The following is a 20371-nucleotide window of genomic DNA, read 5'->3' as shown; positions in this document are numbered from 1 at the left end:
TAATGGATACACACACACATGGTCTCCACGGTTTCCACGGCCCGGTGTGTGGGCCAACAACTTTAGAGCAGGTCCTATGGCTCGAGCAGTCTTTTCTATAGTCATTGGCGTATGAGCATACCTTACATGCCAATGACACCCTGATTATATGCATATTGGTGTACAGGTAGGCTTGAGAGGACACAAAAAAAATCTAAAAGGCCTTAAGTAGAAACTCGATAAATTGTCTTTGATGCTGTGCATCACCTTGTGGGAAACTGGGTGTGGCTTATGAGAAAAAAATGTGCACCAAAATGTGCAAATATTCCAAAATTTTGGCAGGAGGTGCAAATTACTGCTACTCTCAAAATCTTATACTGTGATTTATCATCTAGCATAAAACTGTTTAGACTAGCTGTTCACTGCATTACTTGGCCACACTTTTGATAAATCTGCCCCATGAGAAAGAAAGTCAGTTTATCTATTTAGGTAGGTAGAAGGTAAAATAATGGCACTCACCACTGTCTTGAGTCTTCAAGTCAGAAGTTTGTGTTGACAAAATACTCACAAAGTAACACAATGCAAAAATGAGTATTGTTAGGACACCCCACTATGTAGAGTAAGAGCCGTTTCGTGATCTGTGCTTCTTCCAACTCCACACTGTACAATGTTGGACATCTGGCCTTGTTATCACCCTCGTGGAGTCTATGCGCTGAACACTGTTCTGACCGACGCAGCTCACCTTCTTGCAACAGCTCACATTGATTGGCCATTGTGGATGAGTTGCACTACCTGAGCAACTTCTGTGGGAAGTAGACACCACCTCATGCTCCCTCTGGAGTTGTAAGGAATGACAAAATGCAAATGTTCCCAAAAACAACAGCAAAAAAGGATGAAAACAGAGAAATGGTCTGTGGTCACCACCTACAGAACCACTCCTTTATAGGGGTTCTCTTGCTAATTTCCTATAAATTCTACCTGTTGACTGTTACACTTGCTCAACCTTTGGAGAAATTGATTCACAATCAGTGTTGATTTAAAACTTATTAGGTTGATTTCACAGAAGCATGACTAACTTGGAGTTACATTTTGTTGTTTAAGTGTTCCTTTAATTGTTAGAGCAGTGTACTATTTTCACAAAGCCATGTAATCTGCTTTTCTTTTGCTGTTAAAGGGAACCTGTCAGCAGAAATTAACTAAAAAAAACACTACCAGTAAGTTGCCAAGCAGATGAACACCTTCCAGATCATGTTTCTTTCATGATCTAGTATGGTGGTCTCATCCAGGAAATCAACTTTCAAGTGATATGTAAACTGGTTGTATAAAGTCAAGGAGGCGGAGCTTTTAACAAGTCATGCTATCTCATCCTCAGAAAGCCACTTCACTGTAATTGATTTTCCTGCATTAGGAGATAAAACTAATCAGATCTTCTGATGCATGATGTCAATCACAGTGAAGGAGGTATTCAGAGCTCCCCACCTTGATTTCAGTGTTAAACTCTCCGCCTCCTTGACTTTATACTACCAATTTACATCTCACTTCAAAGTTGATTATCTAGATGATGCCATCACACTGGGTCATGAAAGAAACAAAAACTAGAAGGTATTATGCTGTTTGGCAATATCCTGGTAGTGGTTTATTACACCAATTGCTGATGACAGGTCCCCTTTAGGCACAGTACCCACAAATTATACTCAATATATACTGAAATGCATTAAAATAGGTATATTTAGCTGATACCTTAGTAAGGTATCCTGTTTTTGCCTAGACATATAGCTCAATTATACAACAAATATTTTAATATCATGTTTTTTCACTGAAATATTCTATCATTGTAAAGAAATACTCAGGCTACTTATGGTATGGGTCCATATCATGCTATGAATGGCATATTACTCATGTACCTACATCAAATTAAGATTATTTTTGTACCGACACAAAATATTTAAAAGCTCCTTGTTCTAAGGAGCACCTCCTATAGCGACATCCCTGCAAAATAGTGCAATGCACATCGAAAAAGCACTATAAATTGGTCTTGCCAAATTTTTTTTTTGTATTTGCTTTATATCTTCTAAACTTATTTATCTGCATTTGTTTTTCAGACAGCAACTTCATTCTCGCAAATGCTCAAGTGGCCAAAGGATTCCCTATAGTTTATTGTTCAGATGGCTTTTGTGAACTTGCTGGATTTGCACGAACTGAGGTCATGCAGAAGAGTTGCAGCTGTAAATTTTTATATGGTGCTGAAACAAATGAACAGACAACACTTGAAATTGAAATGTCACTAGAGGAAAAGAGTGAATTCAAGGGGGAAATCATGTTTTACAAGAAGAATGGTAAGTGATTCCTCTTTTCTTGTGTGTATATGTGGATAAGTGTTCTGGATGTTCTTGAGGGTGATAAGTCAATTCACTGAAGAACTGGATAGCTTCCTATATGCCTTTACGCTTTTCATGTTTTACTATCATTCTGTAATTTCCTTTCAGTAACAGAAATAACACAACTGCTGGAAAGGTCAGCGGTGATTTATACCTTTTAATAAGCCACCTAGCTATAAACATGTATTCATTAAAAATTGGGCTTGTAACATTTATAGGGCAATGCTTTTATAATCACTGGATACATAAAGATAGGAAGAGATTTACAAATGCTTATACGGTGACATTTCACCGACTACTTATTGCATCTCAGTTTATTCCATGATAAGTGTCCCAATGACTTCCCTTCTCACAACTCACAATAATGCCATGTGTAGGTCAGCATATAATATATGTAAATCTTCTGCAATATTCAAAATATTCTTATGAGGCTACTATAAATACAATAACACAGTGAATGTTTATTTTCAAGGTCAGGCAGTCTAATGTTCCCGTTTAATGTTATTGCTTGTATAATGAAAAGTTATACTGTTTTCCAATATATATTCTGTATCAATTCCTTACAGTTCCTTACAGTTTTCTAGATCTTTTCTAGAAAGTTTTGTTTATTTTCATTGGACAGAAATCTGACCATGGTCACACAGGTGCGCGGCTCATTATACCACACAGATCTGATTACTCTCTGATACTAATATGCTGTGTGCCTGTGTGACCATGGAAATCATAGAAGCTTTCTATATAAGGACAGCAAGCAGAGATCTAGAAAACTGTGAGGAATTGATACAGAAATTATATTAAAAAAAATGTATAATTTTTCATTAATTTGCCGAAATGAGACTACCACTTTAAAGGGGTATTCTCGACTGGTAAACAGCGATAAGTCCTGCCCACCTAAAACCCTTTTGGAGAACCGGACAAGGCACGGATCACCCTTTTGTAAGGGGCAGAATCAAACTTGTACAAGGAAGGAAGATTCCATATCCGGCCACGTCCAAGGTAACTCAAGCTTTATTATGGCATAGTATTTAAAATCCCACTGCGTTATTGGCCAACACGTTTCAAACGGTAACCCCGTTCTTAGTCATGGCATAACATAAGACTAAATGATATGGGTATTTAAAAGCATACAGATGAAAACAGACACTCCCCAAACTGATGACGTGACATGTGCCATTTCCGGAATCCTCGGAGAATGTAAGTAATGGGGGAGGGGATAAGACAACAATAAATACAGATTTCTACTGATAATATTATACATGCACAGCAATTTTACAAACAAATAAACAAAATGGAGTAAAAACATATGAGATAAACAATCTCAATATTGATATGAGGTATAGCAATCAACCAGTTATTAGCATCATGCTGTAAAAGTTGTGCGAACATGTATTAAAGCAATGCTAGCTCATTGCTTTTGGGTAGTAGGGGATACAACAATTGCCATTGTAAAAAAAGTAAATGATCATGTGGTCACCTGACAAATCAGGAAATCATCTGCAACGGCGGCGGCACTCGGAGTCGCCCCAACATCTCAAAAAGTAAGAGCAGAAAGTCTGGAAAGAATTAAAAACAAACAATTCTAGACTGGGCATTCACATTCAGTTTCATTAACCGCTTAACGCTCTGCGCCGTAGCTCTACGGCGCAGTGGTATAAGGGATGTATGAAGAGGGCTCACAGGCTGAGTCCTCTTCATACAGAGGTGGGGGTTGTTGCATATTGCAGCAAACCCCCACCGCTAATAACCACGGTCGGTGCTTGCACCGATCGCGGCTATTAACCCTTTCAATGCCGCCGGCAAAGTCGCCAGTGGCGTTTAAATGACGGCGGCGCACGGGCGCCGCCATCTTTATTACGATCGCCACGCCCCCGAACGTCATCGGGGGGCAGCGATCAGTTGCCATGGTAGCCTCAGGTCTTCGTTTGACCCGAGACTATCTGGCATCTGCAGATTCGTTACAATGAGCCAGTGGCTCATTGTAATGAATGTGCTGCAAAAATGCCCTATATTGCAATACAGAAGTATTGCAGTATATGGTAGGAGCGATCTGACTATCTAGGGTTAATGTACCCTAGATGGTCTAAAAAATTGTGAAAAAAAAAGAAAAAAAAAAGTTTAAAAAATAAAAAAAAATTAATAAAATATTAAAAATTCAAATCACCCCCCTTTCCCTAGAACGGATATAAAACATAATAAACAGTAAAAATCACAAACATTAGGTATCGCTGCGTCCCAAAATGCCCGATCTATCAAAATATAAAAACGGTTATGGGCGGCGGTGACCTCCGAGGCGGGAAATGGCGCCCAAATGTCCGAAATGCGACTTTTACACCTTTTACATAACATAAAAAATGATCAAAATGTCGCACAGACCTCAAAATGGTAGCAAAGAAAACGTCGCCTCATTTTGCAAAAAATGACCCCTCACACATCTCCGTGAGCCAAAGAATGAAAAAGTTATTAGCGTCAGAAGATTGCAAAAAAATTTTTTTCTTTTTTGTACACATTCGTTTAATTTTTGAAAATGTATTAAAACACAATAAAACCTATATAAATTTGGTATCACCGCGATCGCACCGAACCAAAGAATAAAGTAGGTGTGTTATTTGGAGCGAAGAGTGAAAGTCGTAAAAACTGAGCCCACAAGAACGTGCGTTTTTTTTTTCAATTTTTCCACATTTGGAATTTTTTTTCAGCTTCGCAGTACACGGCATGTTAAAATAAATAACATTACGGGAAAGTAAAATTTGTTACGCACAAAATAAGCCCTCACACAGGTCTGTACACGTAAAAATGAAAAAGTTATGGATTTTTGAAGTTGGAGAGCGAGAAATGAGCCGAAAAACCCTGCGTCCTTAAGGGGTTAATCTGCCATGTATTTACATTTCTTCAATTAGATGTTATTAAAAATGTTTTACCTGTGTGTAGATAATTTCTCATAAATGTAGTTATATGGTCCCTTAGAAACAAGACTGTGTGCTTGGATACGGCCACCTCTGCTGGAATGATTGCACAAACAAACAAAAGGTTTTTGTATAGGAAATGGCCGGGAGCTACTGCATGTCCCACAGCTGTCCTGCAGTAATGATCGCTGAATCCAGGGCGTCATGCAGGACTCCATAGGGCATGTCTGACCACCGCTGCCAGAGTGCGGGGTGATCGTATCCGAGGAAGCTATCTCATTTCAAAGGGACAACATGGTTACATTTATGAGAAATTGTCTTCACACAGGAACATTTTTTTTGATAACATCTAATTGAAGAAATGTTTATATATTGCAAATGAATTTAATTAAATGAGAATGCCCAGGTGGGAATACCCCTTTAAGCTTTATTCAGGAAATGTCAATTTTGCTAACATTTAATGTTTTACTTGGAACAATATTTTTAAAAAAGAAAATACAAAGTGAAGTTGGAGGTTTTTTCTAGAATATTACAGATACAACCGGGGTGGAGCATTTCTTTACTGCTCTAAGTTGTCAAAATCAGCAAAACAGCCTAAACACAGAAAAGGAGGAAAGTGTTAGTTTGCTTGGGGTCTGACTATTGGGATAAATATTAGTGTTCTAATCTTTTCCAATATGCCAAGATGGTTATCTGATGCAGCTCTATAGCAGTGAATAGAGTACTGATCGGCATGCACAATTGTTGCATTCCCTCATTCTCCTAAGTTAATGTTCCAGCATTTGGAAAATTGTAGAACTTTTCCTTACAAAAATCATATCAATAATTTTCTGAAAGTGGACAACCCCTTTAATGATAACAATTCTCATAAAACAAATTCAATACAATACCACTTCATGATAACACTCCCAACTCCCAATATCATTATGGCATGTGGAACAAAAGTAACTCCTAATGCATGATCAGCCAAAATCCGCAATAAAAGGGGATATTATCATCCCAGAGGTTTAATGGCATATGAATGGGCATCTGGTTAAAAGGGGCACAAATGCTGGAACATTAACTTAGGAGAATGAGGGAATGCAACAATTGTGCATGCCGATCAGTACTCTATTCACTGCTATAGAGCTGCATCAGATAACCATCTTGGCATATTGGAAAAGATTAGAACACTAATATTTATCCCAATAGTCAGACCCCAAGCAAACTAACACTTTCCTCCTTTTCTGTGTTTAGGCTGTTAATACACATTTGCTGATTTTGACAACTTAGAGCAGTAAAGAAATGCTCCACCCCGGTTGTATCTGTAATATTCTAGAAAAACCTCCAACTTCACTTTGTATTTTCCTTTTTAAAAATATTGTTCCAAGTAAAACATTATGCTTTCCTTGAACAGCCGTTCGAGGGGGAATACTGCTGTGTGGGATGTGTGAAAATTGCTCATCTGGAAGCCCAGATTCTGGATATAAATGAGCAAGGTTCAAGGCTGCGGGCAATTGACAATATGGAGCGAAGTTTGTTGCTCCTGGAGCACAAACTCTCTGGGGAAGATGGGTGTGGGGAGGGAAGTATGGAGGTGCAGAGTGAGGGGGCAGCTAGTTGGGTAACATGTAGAAGGCGGGGTAGAGGGAAGAGTTGCAGGGAGTCTAGTCCTGATCTGGTGCACCCCAATAAGTTTGCCAGGCTGGCGGATGAGGGGTATATCAGCTCTGGGGTAGCAATGCTGCAGAAAGACGTGGCCGCTAGCAACCAGGGGAATGTCTGCTCCGGTAAGAAGGGTAATGGGAGCACAGGCAAGGTCAGACAGGTGCTGGTAGTGGGAGATTCGATTATTAGGGGAACACACAGGCCAATCTGTCACAAAGACCGTGCATACCGAACAGTGTGTTGTTTGCCGGGTGCTCAGGTTCGGCATGTTGCGGATCGGGTTGACAGATTATTGGGAGGGGCTGGTGAGGAACCAGCTGTCATGGTCCACATTGGCACTAATGACAAAGTAAGAGGTAGGTGGAAGGTCCTTAAAAATGATTTCAGGGATTTAGGCCATAAGCTCAAGGCAAGGACCTAAAAGGTAGTTTTCTCCTAAATACTGCCTGTACCACGTGCCACACCAGAAAGGCAGCGGGAGATCAGGGAGGTAAATAAGTGGCTCAAAAGTTGGTGTAGGAAGGAGGGTTTTGGGTTCATGGAGAACTGGGCTGACTTTTCTTCTCAATGGGGAGGGTGCAGCTGATTTGGGGGAAAAAATGGCTAGAAGGTTGGAGGAGTGTTTAAACCTGGGGGAAGGGCAACTACACTTGTGCAGGGCAAATAGACAGTGTAGATAGAGAGCTGTGAAGAGTCATAGTCCATGGGGGAGGAAGGGGGGCTGGAATGAGATTGGGGAATAAGAACAAAAGGAATACGGACAGGGAAAACCATATAAAGTGTATGTACACAAATGCCAGAAGCCTCACAAACAAAATGGAGGAACTGGAACTCTTGATGTTGGAGCGGAAATATGATATAGTGGGTATCAGCGAGACATGGCTGGACAGTAGCTATGACTGGGCTGTTACTATAGATGGTTATAGTCTTTTTAGAAAGGATCGTATAAATATAAAAGGGGGAGGGGTTTGTTTATATGTGAATTCTTGCCTCAAGCCTGTCTTGCGAGATGACATCAGTAACCCAAATGCAAATGTGGAGTCCCTATGGGTGGAGATAAGGGGAGGTAAAAAGAATAATAAAATATTACTAGGGGTTTGTTATAAGGCTCCAAATATAATGGAGGCAGCAGAGGAAATGCTGATAAGTGAAATGGATTCATTCGGCTTCAAAGCATGGTGAAGTACTTATTATGGGGGACTTCAATTACCCAGATATTGACTGGGGGGCAGAAACCTGCAGGTCTTTCAAAGGTAGCAGGTTCTTGTCAACAACAAAAGACAATTACCTGTCGCAACTAGTCCTGGAGCCAACAAGAGGGGGGGGCACTGCTGGACCTTATCCTTACCAACAGACCTGATAGAGTATCAAAACTACAGGTTGGGGGGAACCTGGGGAATAGTGATCATAATATCATTCATTGATTTTGTATTTGTATTCGCTTTACTAAGAGCGTTAGTGAAGGGGCAACCAACACTCTAAACTTCAGGAGGGCAAATTTTCAGCAACTGAGGGAAGACCTTAAAGGCATAGACTGGGATGATGTTCTCAAAGATAAAAGCCCCCCCAAAAAATGGGACTTTTTCTCATATATTCTGAAAAAGTCCTTTGAGAAACACATACATTATGGGAAAAAGCATAAAAGGAACAAGAAAAAGCCAATGTGGCTAACTAGTCTTGTAAGGAAAGCAATAAGCGAGAAAGATATGGCGTTTAAGGTGCTAAAACGTGAAGGTAGTGATGAGGCATTACAGGATTATAGAGAGAAAAATAAATCCTGTAAAAAGTAGATAAAGGCTGCAAAAATAGAGACTGAGAGAAATATTGCCAGGGAGAGCAAAAATAATCCCAAATTATTTTTCAAGTGATAAGAAACTGAAAACAGAGAGTGTGGGTCCCCTTAGAAATAACATGGGGGTCATGGTGGAAGGAGATGAGGAAAGTGCCAATCTACTGAATTTTGCCTTCTCAACTGTCTTTACCCAGGAAAATCCCCTGGTGGAAGACACAATGAGAAATAATGTAAATTCTTTTTGGAATGTCAACAGTTTAACCCAGGAAGAGGTACGGCGCCGCCTCACAACCACTTAGATAGATAAATCACCGGGGCCAGATGGCATACACCCCCGGGTTCTGCATGAATTATGTAGGGTGATAGACAGACCGTTATTTTTAATATTTGAAGATTCACTGAGGACTGGTTATGTTCCACAGGACTGGCGCATAGCAAATGTGGTACCAATATAGAAAAACGGATCAAATAGCGATCCTGGAAACTACAGACCCGTGAGTCTAACTGCTGTGGTGGGGAAAATATTTGAGGGGTTTGTTAGAGATGCTATCCTGGAGTATCTCACTGTGAACAACCTTATAACCCAGTGTCAGCATGGGTTTATGAGAGATAGGTCCTGTCAGACTAATCTGATTGGTTTCTATGAGGAGGTAAGTTCAAGACTGGATCTGGGGGATGCTGTGGATGTTGTATATCTGGACTTTTCAAAGGCATTTGACACCGTGCCACATAAAAGGTTGGTATATAAAATGAGACTGCTGGGAATAGGAGAAAATCTGTGTATTTGGGTAAGTAATTGGCTTAATGATAGAAAACAGAGGGTGGTCATTAATGGCACATTCCCAGATAGGGTTGATGTTACCAGTGGAGTGCCACAGGGGTCAGTATTGGGGTCACTTCTTTTTAATATTTTTATTAATGATCTTGTAGTGGGTTTACACAGTCAAGTTTCAATATTTGCAGATGATACTAAGCTGTGTAAAGTAATAAATACTGAGGTCGATAGTTTAGCATTACAGAGGGATTTGTGGAAGCTTGAGGAGTGGGCAGAGAAATGGTTGATGAGGTTTAATGTAGATAAATGTAAAGTTATGCACTTGGGCCATGGAAACAAAAAGTATAATTATGTTCTAAATGGTCAATTACTTTGTAAAACTGGAGTTGAAAAGGACTTGGGGGTATTGGTGGATGGTAAACTTAATTTTAGTGACCAGAGCCAGGTGGCTGCTGCTAAAGCAAATAAAATTATGGGATGTATCAAAAGAGGAATAGATTCTCATGATAAAGACATAGTTTTGCCCTTATGCAAATCCCTGGTCAGACCACACATGGAATATTGTGTACACTTTTGGGCACCAGTGTATAAAAAGGATATAGTAGAGCTGGAACGGGTGCAGAGGAGAGCAGCCAGGATTATTAGGGGAATGGAGGGATTAGAATACACTGACAGATTACAAAATTTGGGATTATTCAGTTTAGAAAAAAGACGACTGAGGGGAGACCTCATTACAATGTACAAATACCTGAATGGACAGTACAAGGATCTCTCCAAAGATCTTTTTATACCTAGGCCTGTGACCAGGACAAGGGGGCATCCTCTACGCCTAGAGGAGAGGCGATTCTACCATAGCCATAGACAAAGGTTCTTTACTGTAAGAGCAGTGAGACTGTGGAACTCTCTGCCGCAGGAGGTTGTTATGGCGGATTCTATGTACATATTATAAAACTAAATTCCTTAGACGTAAAGGGTAGACGTAAAGGAATTTAGTTTTATAATGTAGCACTAGACATTGAGGATGTCTGTGATCACAGGTTGTAAAAATAGGAATATGTGCAAAATGTATTTGTAGTAATCTTTGTATTAAGAAAATATGTATATAAAAGTAAAAAATGTTTTTCTGTTATTAATACGCTAGAGTTTATACAACACCTCTAGCTCAACATCTCCCAGACACAATGAAAACAAAAGAAGGTTTTGTTTTTCTCCAACTCCCTATGTAATGAGTGAAGCACATTTTTGGGTTAATTGGGTAATACCCACGTGACTTTGAATGACAGGTTGAGGGGCTTGGCTCAGCACTCCCTGTGATTGGAGAATAGTTTGAAAACAGAGATTGCCCTCCAGGTGGTTTGGAGAAACTAGCAAACATGGATTTTTTAGCCTGATGTGTATGTATGCTTAAAGTGTTTTCCTTATTTAGATACATTGTTCAAATCAGATGTATTCCGTGTTCCTTGTTTTTTAAATGTATGTTTTTTAAATGTATGTGATTTATGTATGAAATTGAAAACGTATTTTATGGAGAAACAGTTTTGTATAAATAAAGCTAGAGGACGCTAATCATGCCCCAGAAGAAGCACAGAGGCGAAACCCTGGGTCGGGCAAGGATTGGCGTCCTCGTGGAGTCATTTGTGATATGCGCATTTTTTATCTACATATGTGAGTAGAACTGGAAATAAAAGTTTTAAAAGTTTGAAACTGTCTACACTATGTCTGGATATGTCTCTTATATGCAGTGAGTGGAGGAGACTAGGACAGGAGTGAAAATATTGACGGTTTCTGGTCTGAATGGTGACTTATCCCTGAAAGTGATCCCTTGTGTTTGGTGCACAAATAAGGAGGAAACGTGCATGGATCGTCTTTTTCGTTTTTGAGCTCCGGTCACAAAAGAGTTTCTTCTACTGGATTATTGTTACAATAACACCTCCAGTATGTATTACCCACTATAGAAATACACAACAAGAACAACTAGTCAAAGACTGGTGACAGAGAACTGTTTAATGTGAATCAGTACATTTCCAAAGAATCTTTGATGTTTTATCATACGCTTCATATTTTACAAAATAAAGATGGATAGAGGACCTGCAGCACACGGCTGTACATGGTTAACATCACTTATCCTGAGTCTGGCTGCTTAGAAGAAAATGGCCACTAGCCATATGTCAAAATTGTCACTTTCAAAAAAGATTTATGGTAAATGAACCTGTGGAATTGTAAATGTGGCCTGAATTCTCTAATTGACATCTCAGTCAGGCAGGAGTTTCTCCCACAGGGATCTATGCACGCTTTTCAAAGTGAGAAAGAACATATTGTCTCAGCAAGTATTGTAATCTAGTAAAATGATGAATAAGCACAGTCATCGCAATATGTGGCAATGCCGTCTGCTGCTGCTCAGTCCCAAATGCCTTGTTCCTCGTCTGATATTATCGCATCATAGTCAAGAAGTTTAGCTTGAAAAACACTGGCTATTTTTGGCTATGTGAATTAAAAAACTGGAGAGACTAGAAGGTACGATAGATAAATACATATATAGATTAATAAAAATATGTGCATAGTTTGTTGTTTTCTTTTTAGCAGGTATTATCGATGGAATAGTAATTACTGTAGATTTTACTCATAAATAGATTGTATGTACACCCTATACTTTTTGCAGGGCAGTTTTATCAAAAAGGTCTTTGATAAGTGCAGAGTTAGACCAGACAGTCTTATCGAAGTGCGCCAGACTTATCAAAGTGTTTCATGCTAGATGAAAATTCTGGCGCAGTTAAGAGTAAACCAGTTACAAGGTTTTACCCCACTAAACCACTAGTCCTCTCAGGTAGATTTAATTCCTTCTTTTATATGAAATCTCACCTGTTTACTGTTTAATCTCACCTTCTCGTCCCATTTTCACATAAGATAAGTCAAGTTTAGTGATTGCAGGGGTAGGGCCACATCAGAAGCCAATATCATTGGTTCTTTAGAACCTCAAACATGCGTATTAGTAATGTGTCTTTTTACATGTGTCAAATGAAATTTAAGAATCTCATCTTTCGGATACCATCAAGCGTATGGTCCTGTTAGCTACAGAACTGGGCATTTGGCATTTAAAAAATAGCTGGGATCTGTATCGTCATCTGCAGTTTTTATCTCTCACTATGTATTTAGCTGCCTGTATCTCTGTTTATGTAGATCACAAAGCCATAAGCTTCATGTGATCTGAAAGATGAGATTCTTATCTTTGATGAAAAAAAAAATGTTTTATAAGTCAATAGGTGAGATTGCACATAAAGAGAGGATTCTAGTAAGGGCATTTCCTATCCTACCTAAGCAGCTCCTAATTTAGTGGGGTGAATCTTAGTGACAGGTTCTCTCTTTCTAGTCAAAATTTGTACCTCCTATTAGTTGCTGCAGAAAATTCTATATTTTTATTGCAATTAATTTGTCCAAGGCCATTTCACTTTTTATACGAAGGGCAAAGTGAAATGGCCTTGGAGCACCAGTCGCGAAAAGTGCCTGAAACCTTTTGGTAAAAGTGGTGTGCTGTGTTTCAATTAGATTTTCTTTGCAAATGGAGACAGAATTTAGAATTCTGCCCCATTTGTTGAAAGTTATTGTCAATAAAAAGTTGCTTTTACTGTCATGGATGTGGTTCAGCCTTCTTCAGGCTTCTCTCTGGTCATGTATTGATCACATAAGCCGTGTTGAGTGGCTTCCTAAGACTCCTGCCACAGTTTGATGTATTGTATGCAGAGTGTTTTAGCGTCTCTACTAGAGATGAGCGAGTATACTCGTCCGAGCTTGATGCTCGTTCGAGTATTAAGGTACTCGAAATGGCTCGTTGCTCGGACGAGTATTTCCCCTGCTCGAGATCGAGCATTTAATTAAAAAAACACAGTGAAGAACAATGAAGAATAGAATAAAAACAGTGAACACAGTGAACACAGGATCATTTAAGTGAAAAAGACAGTGAAGAACACAGTGAAGAATAGATTACAGATGTTCGGCACATCTGCTTACTTGTCGGAAGATACGCGCGGAACGGCAGCAGGGAGACATCAAGCAGCAGGGAGACATCGGGCAGCACGGGGGAGACATCGGGCAGCACGGGGGAGACATCGGGCAGCACGGGGAGACATCGGGCAGCACGGGGGAGACATCGGGCAGCGCGGGGAGACATCGGGCAGCGCGGGGGAGACATCGGTCAGCGCGGGGGAGACATCGGTCAGCGCGGGGGAGACATCGGTCAGCGCGGGGGAGACATCGGTCAGCGCGGGGGAGACATCGGTCAGCGCGGGGGAGACATCGGGCAGCGCGGGGGAGACATCGGGCAGCTCGGGGGAGACATCGGGCATCACCCCGACAAGTAAGCAGATGTGCCGAACATCTGTAATCTATTCTTCACTGTGTTTTTCACTGCGTTTTTCACTTAAATGATCCTGTGTTCACTGTTTTTATTCTATTCTTCACTGTTCTTCACATCTGATAACTTGTCGGGAGATAATATACGCGCGGAACAGTGAAGAATAGATTGCAGATGTTTGCATACATCTGCTAACTTATCAGAAGACATTCTTTTTCAATTAAATAACACATTTTATTCCTGAACCATGGTCCCTTTGAAAAATGCTCGGGTCTCCCATTGACTTCAATGGGGCTCGTTATTCGAGACGAGCACTCGAGCATCTGGAAAAGTTCGTCTCGAATAACGAGCACCCGAGCATTTTAGTGCTCGCTCATCTCTAGTCTCTACCAAATAATTGTTTGAAAACCCCTTGACAAACATATTAAAAGGAACTGCACCTTTGGAGAAAGTGCTGTTCTCCACCCCCTGGTTTTTTAGGAGTATTATTTTTTGGACCCCGCCATAAATAAAACTATAGCAATTTGTTTTTGATACATGGATTGATAGAGAGATAGATGATTAGATCATTTGACATATCCTATTTGACATATCCCATTAGATGGGGATTACTACTAAGCTCCTAGCCTCCTTTAGGTTCTGTAGGTTTGTTTTTAAGTTGAATTTGTATGTAAGTCAGAACTGTATACTTTATCATTGTAACCCCAGACAAGTGGTTTTTGGTCTCTGTGACAACTGGATTTTAAAAATGTTGGGTTGTCATAAGAACCAGGATAAACAATAAATCTTCATTATAGGCACCTGTGATAACTGTTATAGCTGTTTATTGTAGCCTACGCTAAAGTTCAGTAAATTGCCAACATGCAGAGGTCCGTTTGTAACTAAGGGCGTCTGTAAGTTGAGTGTTCTTAAGTAGGGGACCACCTGTACTGAAACCTTATAGAAGTCTAATCTCTGTGCTGTAAGAAAGCTGTGCAGACACCTTCAGTCCTTCCCGATGGTATAGGACAGTAATGGCGAACCTTTTGGAGACAGAGTGCCCAAACTACAAGCTAAATCCACTTATTTACAGTGAAGTGCCAACATGGCTTCTTAAGAAGTAACTTATTGCTTCCTGTTCTTCCACATATATCAATCGTATCAGCCCCCCGAGGACACCAATACAGTTGAAAGAAGGAGGGCAAATTCAGAGTCTCGTTGTAGCTTTTCTCCAGGGTCTCTCTGTAGAGGAGGAATGAAGGGTCCAGCAGGATGACCTCCAAAGATAATGCACCCCTGTCCACACCTTCTCACTGTTTCCGCAGTTCCAACCAGCCAATGAAGTGTTGCTTTAAAATAGCGCTGAGAGCAGCATCTCTCAAGTTGCCTGGGACTGCAGGAATATTTGGTGGATTTGTTCCTGTGTGGTGAACCCTGTCCTGGGGTGATGGTCTGAGTGCCCACAGAAATGTCTCCGAGTGCCACCTCTGGCACCCGTGCCATAGGTTCGCCACCACTGGTATAGGAGGTGGGGTGCGGTTTATTCAAATTTTTCACCTGTGTTGACTTCCTGTTGGAACTGTTATGTTAATCTGAAAGGATATAAATAAGATTGCCTTTTTCCAGTGTTATAAAATATGCATATTTTTAATCAGTATGGCACAAAGAGTGACATAAAAATTCTGTTATGCAAATCTGATTTGTAAATTCACACGAATCCCCTCATTTTTTTCTTCCTTATCATGTTAACAATCCATAACATACACGGTGCTGTAAGGGGTTAAATCACAAAAGTAACTTGTCCCATTTCTTTCCCCTATGCCCCCCTAATTCACTTTGTGTAAAACATAAAAAAAAAAAGGTTGCATTCAAGTCCTGCAGCTTAATCCTGATAAACGCAAGAATTTTCTAGAGAATGATTACAATCATTGAATAGAATTTTATTCAATTTTAAGTGTTATACAACATTGTGCGAATACTCTCATAACAATCGAATGCAATTTCATCGCTAGTTCAAGTAAATCAAGTTTATAGAAATTTTAACAAATCCAGTGGGAATTACTCTGGAGAAATGTGTGCTCCATCCTGCGAATCAAAGGACTCTCAGTGAATATCAAATGAGCATCTACAGCTACTAATTATAGTGGCCAAGTTCATGGGGGCTCAGCAAATAATCTGTTCACAACATTATATAGACATCCAATATACAATGTATCACATTCTTCAATAGTCTGAGATACTTCACTAGCTGTATATCAAGCTATTATTATGTGCATTTTGCTTAAGATTTAGCTTACGATGATCACAGCAGAATGATCAAATATCCATCACCTACTTTTTATAATTAAAATTACAATGTAAATTTGTTCTATAAGAAATTTATTAGGTTACTGCTTTATAGTTCTTTGGCCAAAGGATACAGCTCCACTATTATCATACAGTCTTCCCTGAAACTACTCAACAGATTAAAGTAAATACTATGTAAAAGGATTAGCTTGGGCATGTACCGATCCGCTGTCTGGCCCAACATGAGCACAAAGCTGGAAGCCAGAACTGCAGCAGAGGATCCCATTGTACCCAATTAGAGCGGCACCTGTAGTTATGTCTTTTAGCCACCACACAGGTCACGGCGCCAACCATACCTGGCTCTGTGTCCTATATTTCTGCTATGCGGGAGAGCCGATTGTTTCCTAAAACCAACTCAACGCGGTCATTTATCTTTATTTTTCTTCCAATTTTTTCTGTCTTCTTTGAGACTTTTTTTGGCGCATTGCTATTTTTGCCCCTTTTTGGGGGATTTTTGAAATGTGCACCGAAAGCACCGAAAGTCCGCATTAGTCATTAGTATTATCATCAGTAAGAATCATTTATCTTCTATTCCAGATGTGCTAAATGCCACAAATTACATTTATCTTTTCAAATTGTCTAAAATTTGCCACATTTTTTTGGAAAATGGAAAGAAGTGACTTGAGACATTTCTGCGACATTTTGGAGAAATTTGTAACAAATGTCGCAAAAAGTGACCTAAAAAACCCATTTAACAAAAGGAAAAAGTGCGATTGATAAATTACTACAATAGCATAAGTAAAAAAGACACAAAAAGAAGGCAAAATAAACAGAGATAAGATAAGTGCTCCCACGGAATTGTAAGTAATGGTAAGTATTTGACTCTTTAGATTAAAGAGTCTCTGCCTTCATAAAGATTTAGATTTTCAAATCAACAAGTAGCACAACCAAAGCTAACCAGGAATTCAATCCCCTGAACCTAAAAGTTGCTATTTAGACAACAATATAGAAAAAGGAACACTTGGCATTATGTTTGACATGTGAAAGATGACCATTTTAACCAAATAAAATGTGGGATCTACCAAAATCAACAAAGTTTATATTTTAATCATAGACAGGCAGACTGTCAGCACCCATCCAGCAAACGCGCAACCACAACCAGACTTGGCGCTAGCTGTCAGACTACGTAAGTGATGGCAAACTCACCCTGCGATGTCCCTGCGGGCTAAGGCCCTGCCTAAAGCAGATAAACCGCTCTGATACTATCATGAGTGACCCTACAACAGGACAGGGGACACTTACTTCGTCTGGCAGCTGCTGGATGGTGGAGCGGACAGGTAACGGAAATACAGGTATAGACCAGTGTTCACACTGGTGCACAGAAACCAACACAAGACTTAACAGGTAACCGGAATGCAGGAATAGACCAGTGTTCACACTGGAGCACAGAATACAAACACAGGACTGAGACAGGGACAAAACAACAGATATAGACAAGTATTCAGGCAGATAATCACAGGTCAGATCCAGATACAGGTGCAGGCGGGATATAGAGGTCAGGTCAAGATCAAACGGGTATACAGTCAGTCCCCGGGTTACATACAAGATAGGGTCCGGAGGTTTGTTTTTAAGTTGAATTTGTATGTAAGTCGAAACTGTATATTTTGCAATTGTAGATCCAGACAAAAAAAAAATTGGCCCCAGTGACAATTGGAGTTTAAACATTTTTTGCTGTGATGGGACCAAGGATTATCAATAAAGCCTCATTACAGACACCTTACAGCTGATTATTGCAATCTGGGACTATAGTAAAGCATTCAGAAAGCTTCACCAGAGGTCAGAAGGGTCTGTCTGTAACTATGGGTTGTCTGTAAGTTGGGTGTCCTTAAGTAGGGGACCGCCTGTATACAGGTCAGGACAAGATCAAGCGGGGAATATACAGATCAGGTACAGATATAGGCAGACAACGGAGACAGGTAAAACTGAACTAGATACTCAGGGAAGACAAGACTCAAATTAACCAACAAGCCTGAAGGATACAGGTACAGGCGGGATATAAACAGGTCAGGTCAAGATCAAACGGGTTATATACAGGTCAGACTCAAAATAACCAGCAAGGTAAGATGGGAATGGGCAGGTATATAAGGCCATTCCCGGACACGCCTCCAGCAGCACACTGGGGGAACTGTCCATCAGGCTAGTAACACTTGCTGGGCAGGGCTGAAATGCAAGGAGCAGGGTGTGGCTCAGTTAATCCAAACACAAGAATTAAGCCACAGTTCACACACAAATAAACGCCTCTATTCCGCCAACTGCGGATAGAGCGATGTTCAGGCACGGACGTTACAGTACCCCCCCCCCCCTTTTATGAGGGGTCACCGAACCCTCACCATTCCCATAGATGTTGGGAGGAGGGCTTCCACGAAGAAGTGACATGATGCCTACCCTCTGGGCATCATTACCAGAAGACTGGGACCTAAGGTGGAAATACAGCTTGCAACTCTCCCTGAAGGGAAAAATGTCTCCAGCGAAGAGATAAGAAAGCTTAACCTTAGGCTCATACACAGTCTGACCAGAAATCAAAGGGAGGCGCTGTTCATGCTGCTGCACATGTTCAGACAGGTTCTGAACCATGTGAGCCAGATTCACAACAGCTTCCATGGCCTCCATAATGTAGGTAAGGCTGGTTATTATGTCAGCACCCGTCCAGCAAACGCGCAGCCACAACCAGACTTGGCGCTAGCTGTCAGACTACGTAAGTGATGGCGAACTCACCCTGAGACGTCCCTGCGGGCTAAGGCCCTGCCTAAAGCAGATAAATCACCCTGATAAGGGCGAACCCACTATCAGGAACCTAACTGACCGTCCCTGAGTGACCCTACAACAGGACAGGGACACTTACTTCGTCTGGCAGCTGCTGGATGGTGGAGCGGACAGGTAACGGAAATACAGGTATAGACCAGTGTTCACACTGGTGCACAGAATACTAACACAAGACTTAACAGGTAACCGGAATGCAGGAATAGACCAGTGTTCACACTGGAGCACAGAATACAAACACAGGACTGAGACAGGGACAAAACAACAGATATAGACAGGTCTTCAGGCAGGTAATCACAGGTCAGATCCAGATACAGGTGCAGGCGGGATATAGAGGTAGGGTCAAGATCAAACGGGTATATACAGGTCAGGACAAGATCAAGCGGGGAATATACAGATCAGGTACAGATGCAGGCAGACAAACGGAGACAGGTAAAACTGAACTAGATACTCAGGGAAGACAAGACTCAAATTAACCAACAAGCCTGAAGGATACAGGTACAGGTGGGATATACACAGGTCAGGTCAAGATCAAACGGGTTATATACAGGTCAGGCTCAAAATAACCAGCAATGTAAGATGGGAATGGGCAGGTATATAAAGCCGATCCCGGACACGCCACCAGCAGCACACTGGGGAAACTGTCCATCAGGCTAGTAATACTTGCTGGGCAGGACAGAAATGCAAGGAGCAGGGTGTGGCTCAGTTAATCCAAACACAAGAATTAAGCCACAGTTCACACACAAATAAACGCCTCTATTCCGCCAACTGCTGATAGAGCGACGTTCAGGCAAGGACGTTACACAGACATATACCATTAGGTACATAGAGCAGATGTGGTAGCTTCAGTTAGTCTGAATCGGGGAGATTTATTAGAAGTGTCTGAGAGAAGAACTGTTCTTGTTGCCCATGGCAACCAATCAGAATTCATTTTGCATTTTCCCACAACTGTTTATAAAATTAAATCTGCGATATGATTTGTTTCCATGGACACGTCTGATAAATCTTCGCCAATAAAGGTTTTTATATACATTTTACTGTACTTTTTAAATTTAATTATGTTAGTTGTATTTTGGTAACAGAAACTTCTAATGTGACGTCAACATTTTTGCATAGTAGTCAAAGTATTTTTAGAAAGGATTTCTTAGCCTATAGCTTGCCATTCTGAATCTTGTGTAGAAACACACAGACAAACCATCTTTGATACTCCTAAAAAATAATTATTCTGTTGAAACTGTTTCTAGGCGCAGTTCAGAAGGTACCAGTAAATTACACGTGAATTTCTATTCAATATAACTTTCAGTAATTGGTGGTTGTGTTCTGTGGGATTGCATTGTCTATTGCTTTGTGTCTTATCTTGATGTTTCTACAACACGGTGATTCTCTAATACAGAGGAAATTTGACAAACTGACTTGTAAAGGTGACCTACTATGTGACCTGTCACAGTACAAGTCACTGAATGT

The 20371-nt window shown here is 40.6% G+C and overlaps 1 protein-coding gene across 4 annotated transcripts in view; it reads left to right on the top strand.

Annotated features, from left to right (window-relative positions):
• Positions 1 to 20371, top strand: part of KCNH8 (potassium voltage-gated channel subfamily H member 8) — a 252604-nt gene that overhangs the window by 114879 nt on the left and 117354 nt on the right. For all 4 annotated transcript variants that reach the window (XM_072153654.1, XM_072153653.1, XM_072153652.1 and 1 more), the window contains exon 2: positions 2082 to 2315. In XM_072153654.1, the coding sequence (XP_072009755.1) occupies positions 2082 to 2315 (234 nt within the window). The remainder of the gene's footprint in view (positions 1 to 2081; positions 2316 to 20371) is intronic.

Source organism: Engystomops pustulosus, chromosome 5, assembly GCF_040894005.1.
Source record: "Engystomops pustulosus chromosome 5, aEngPut4.maternal, whole genome shotgun sequence".
Classification (NCBI taxonomy): Eukaryota; Metazoa; Chordata; class Amphibia; order Anura; family Leptodactylidae; genus Engystomops; species Engystomops pustulosus.
The sequence above is the reverse complement of the archived record's forward strand: the minus strand, read 5'-3'. Positions and strand labels throughout refer to the sequence as shown.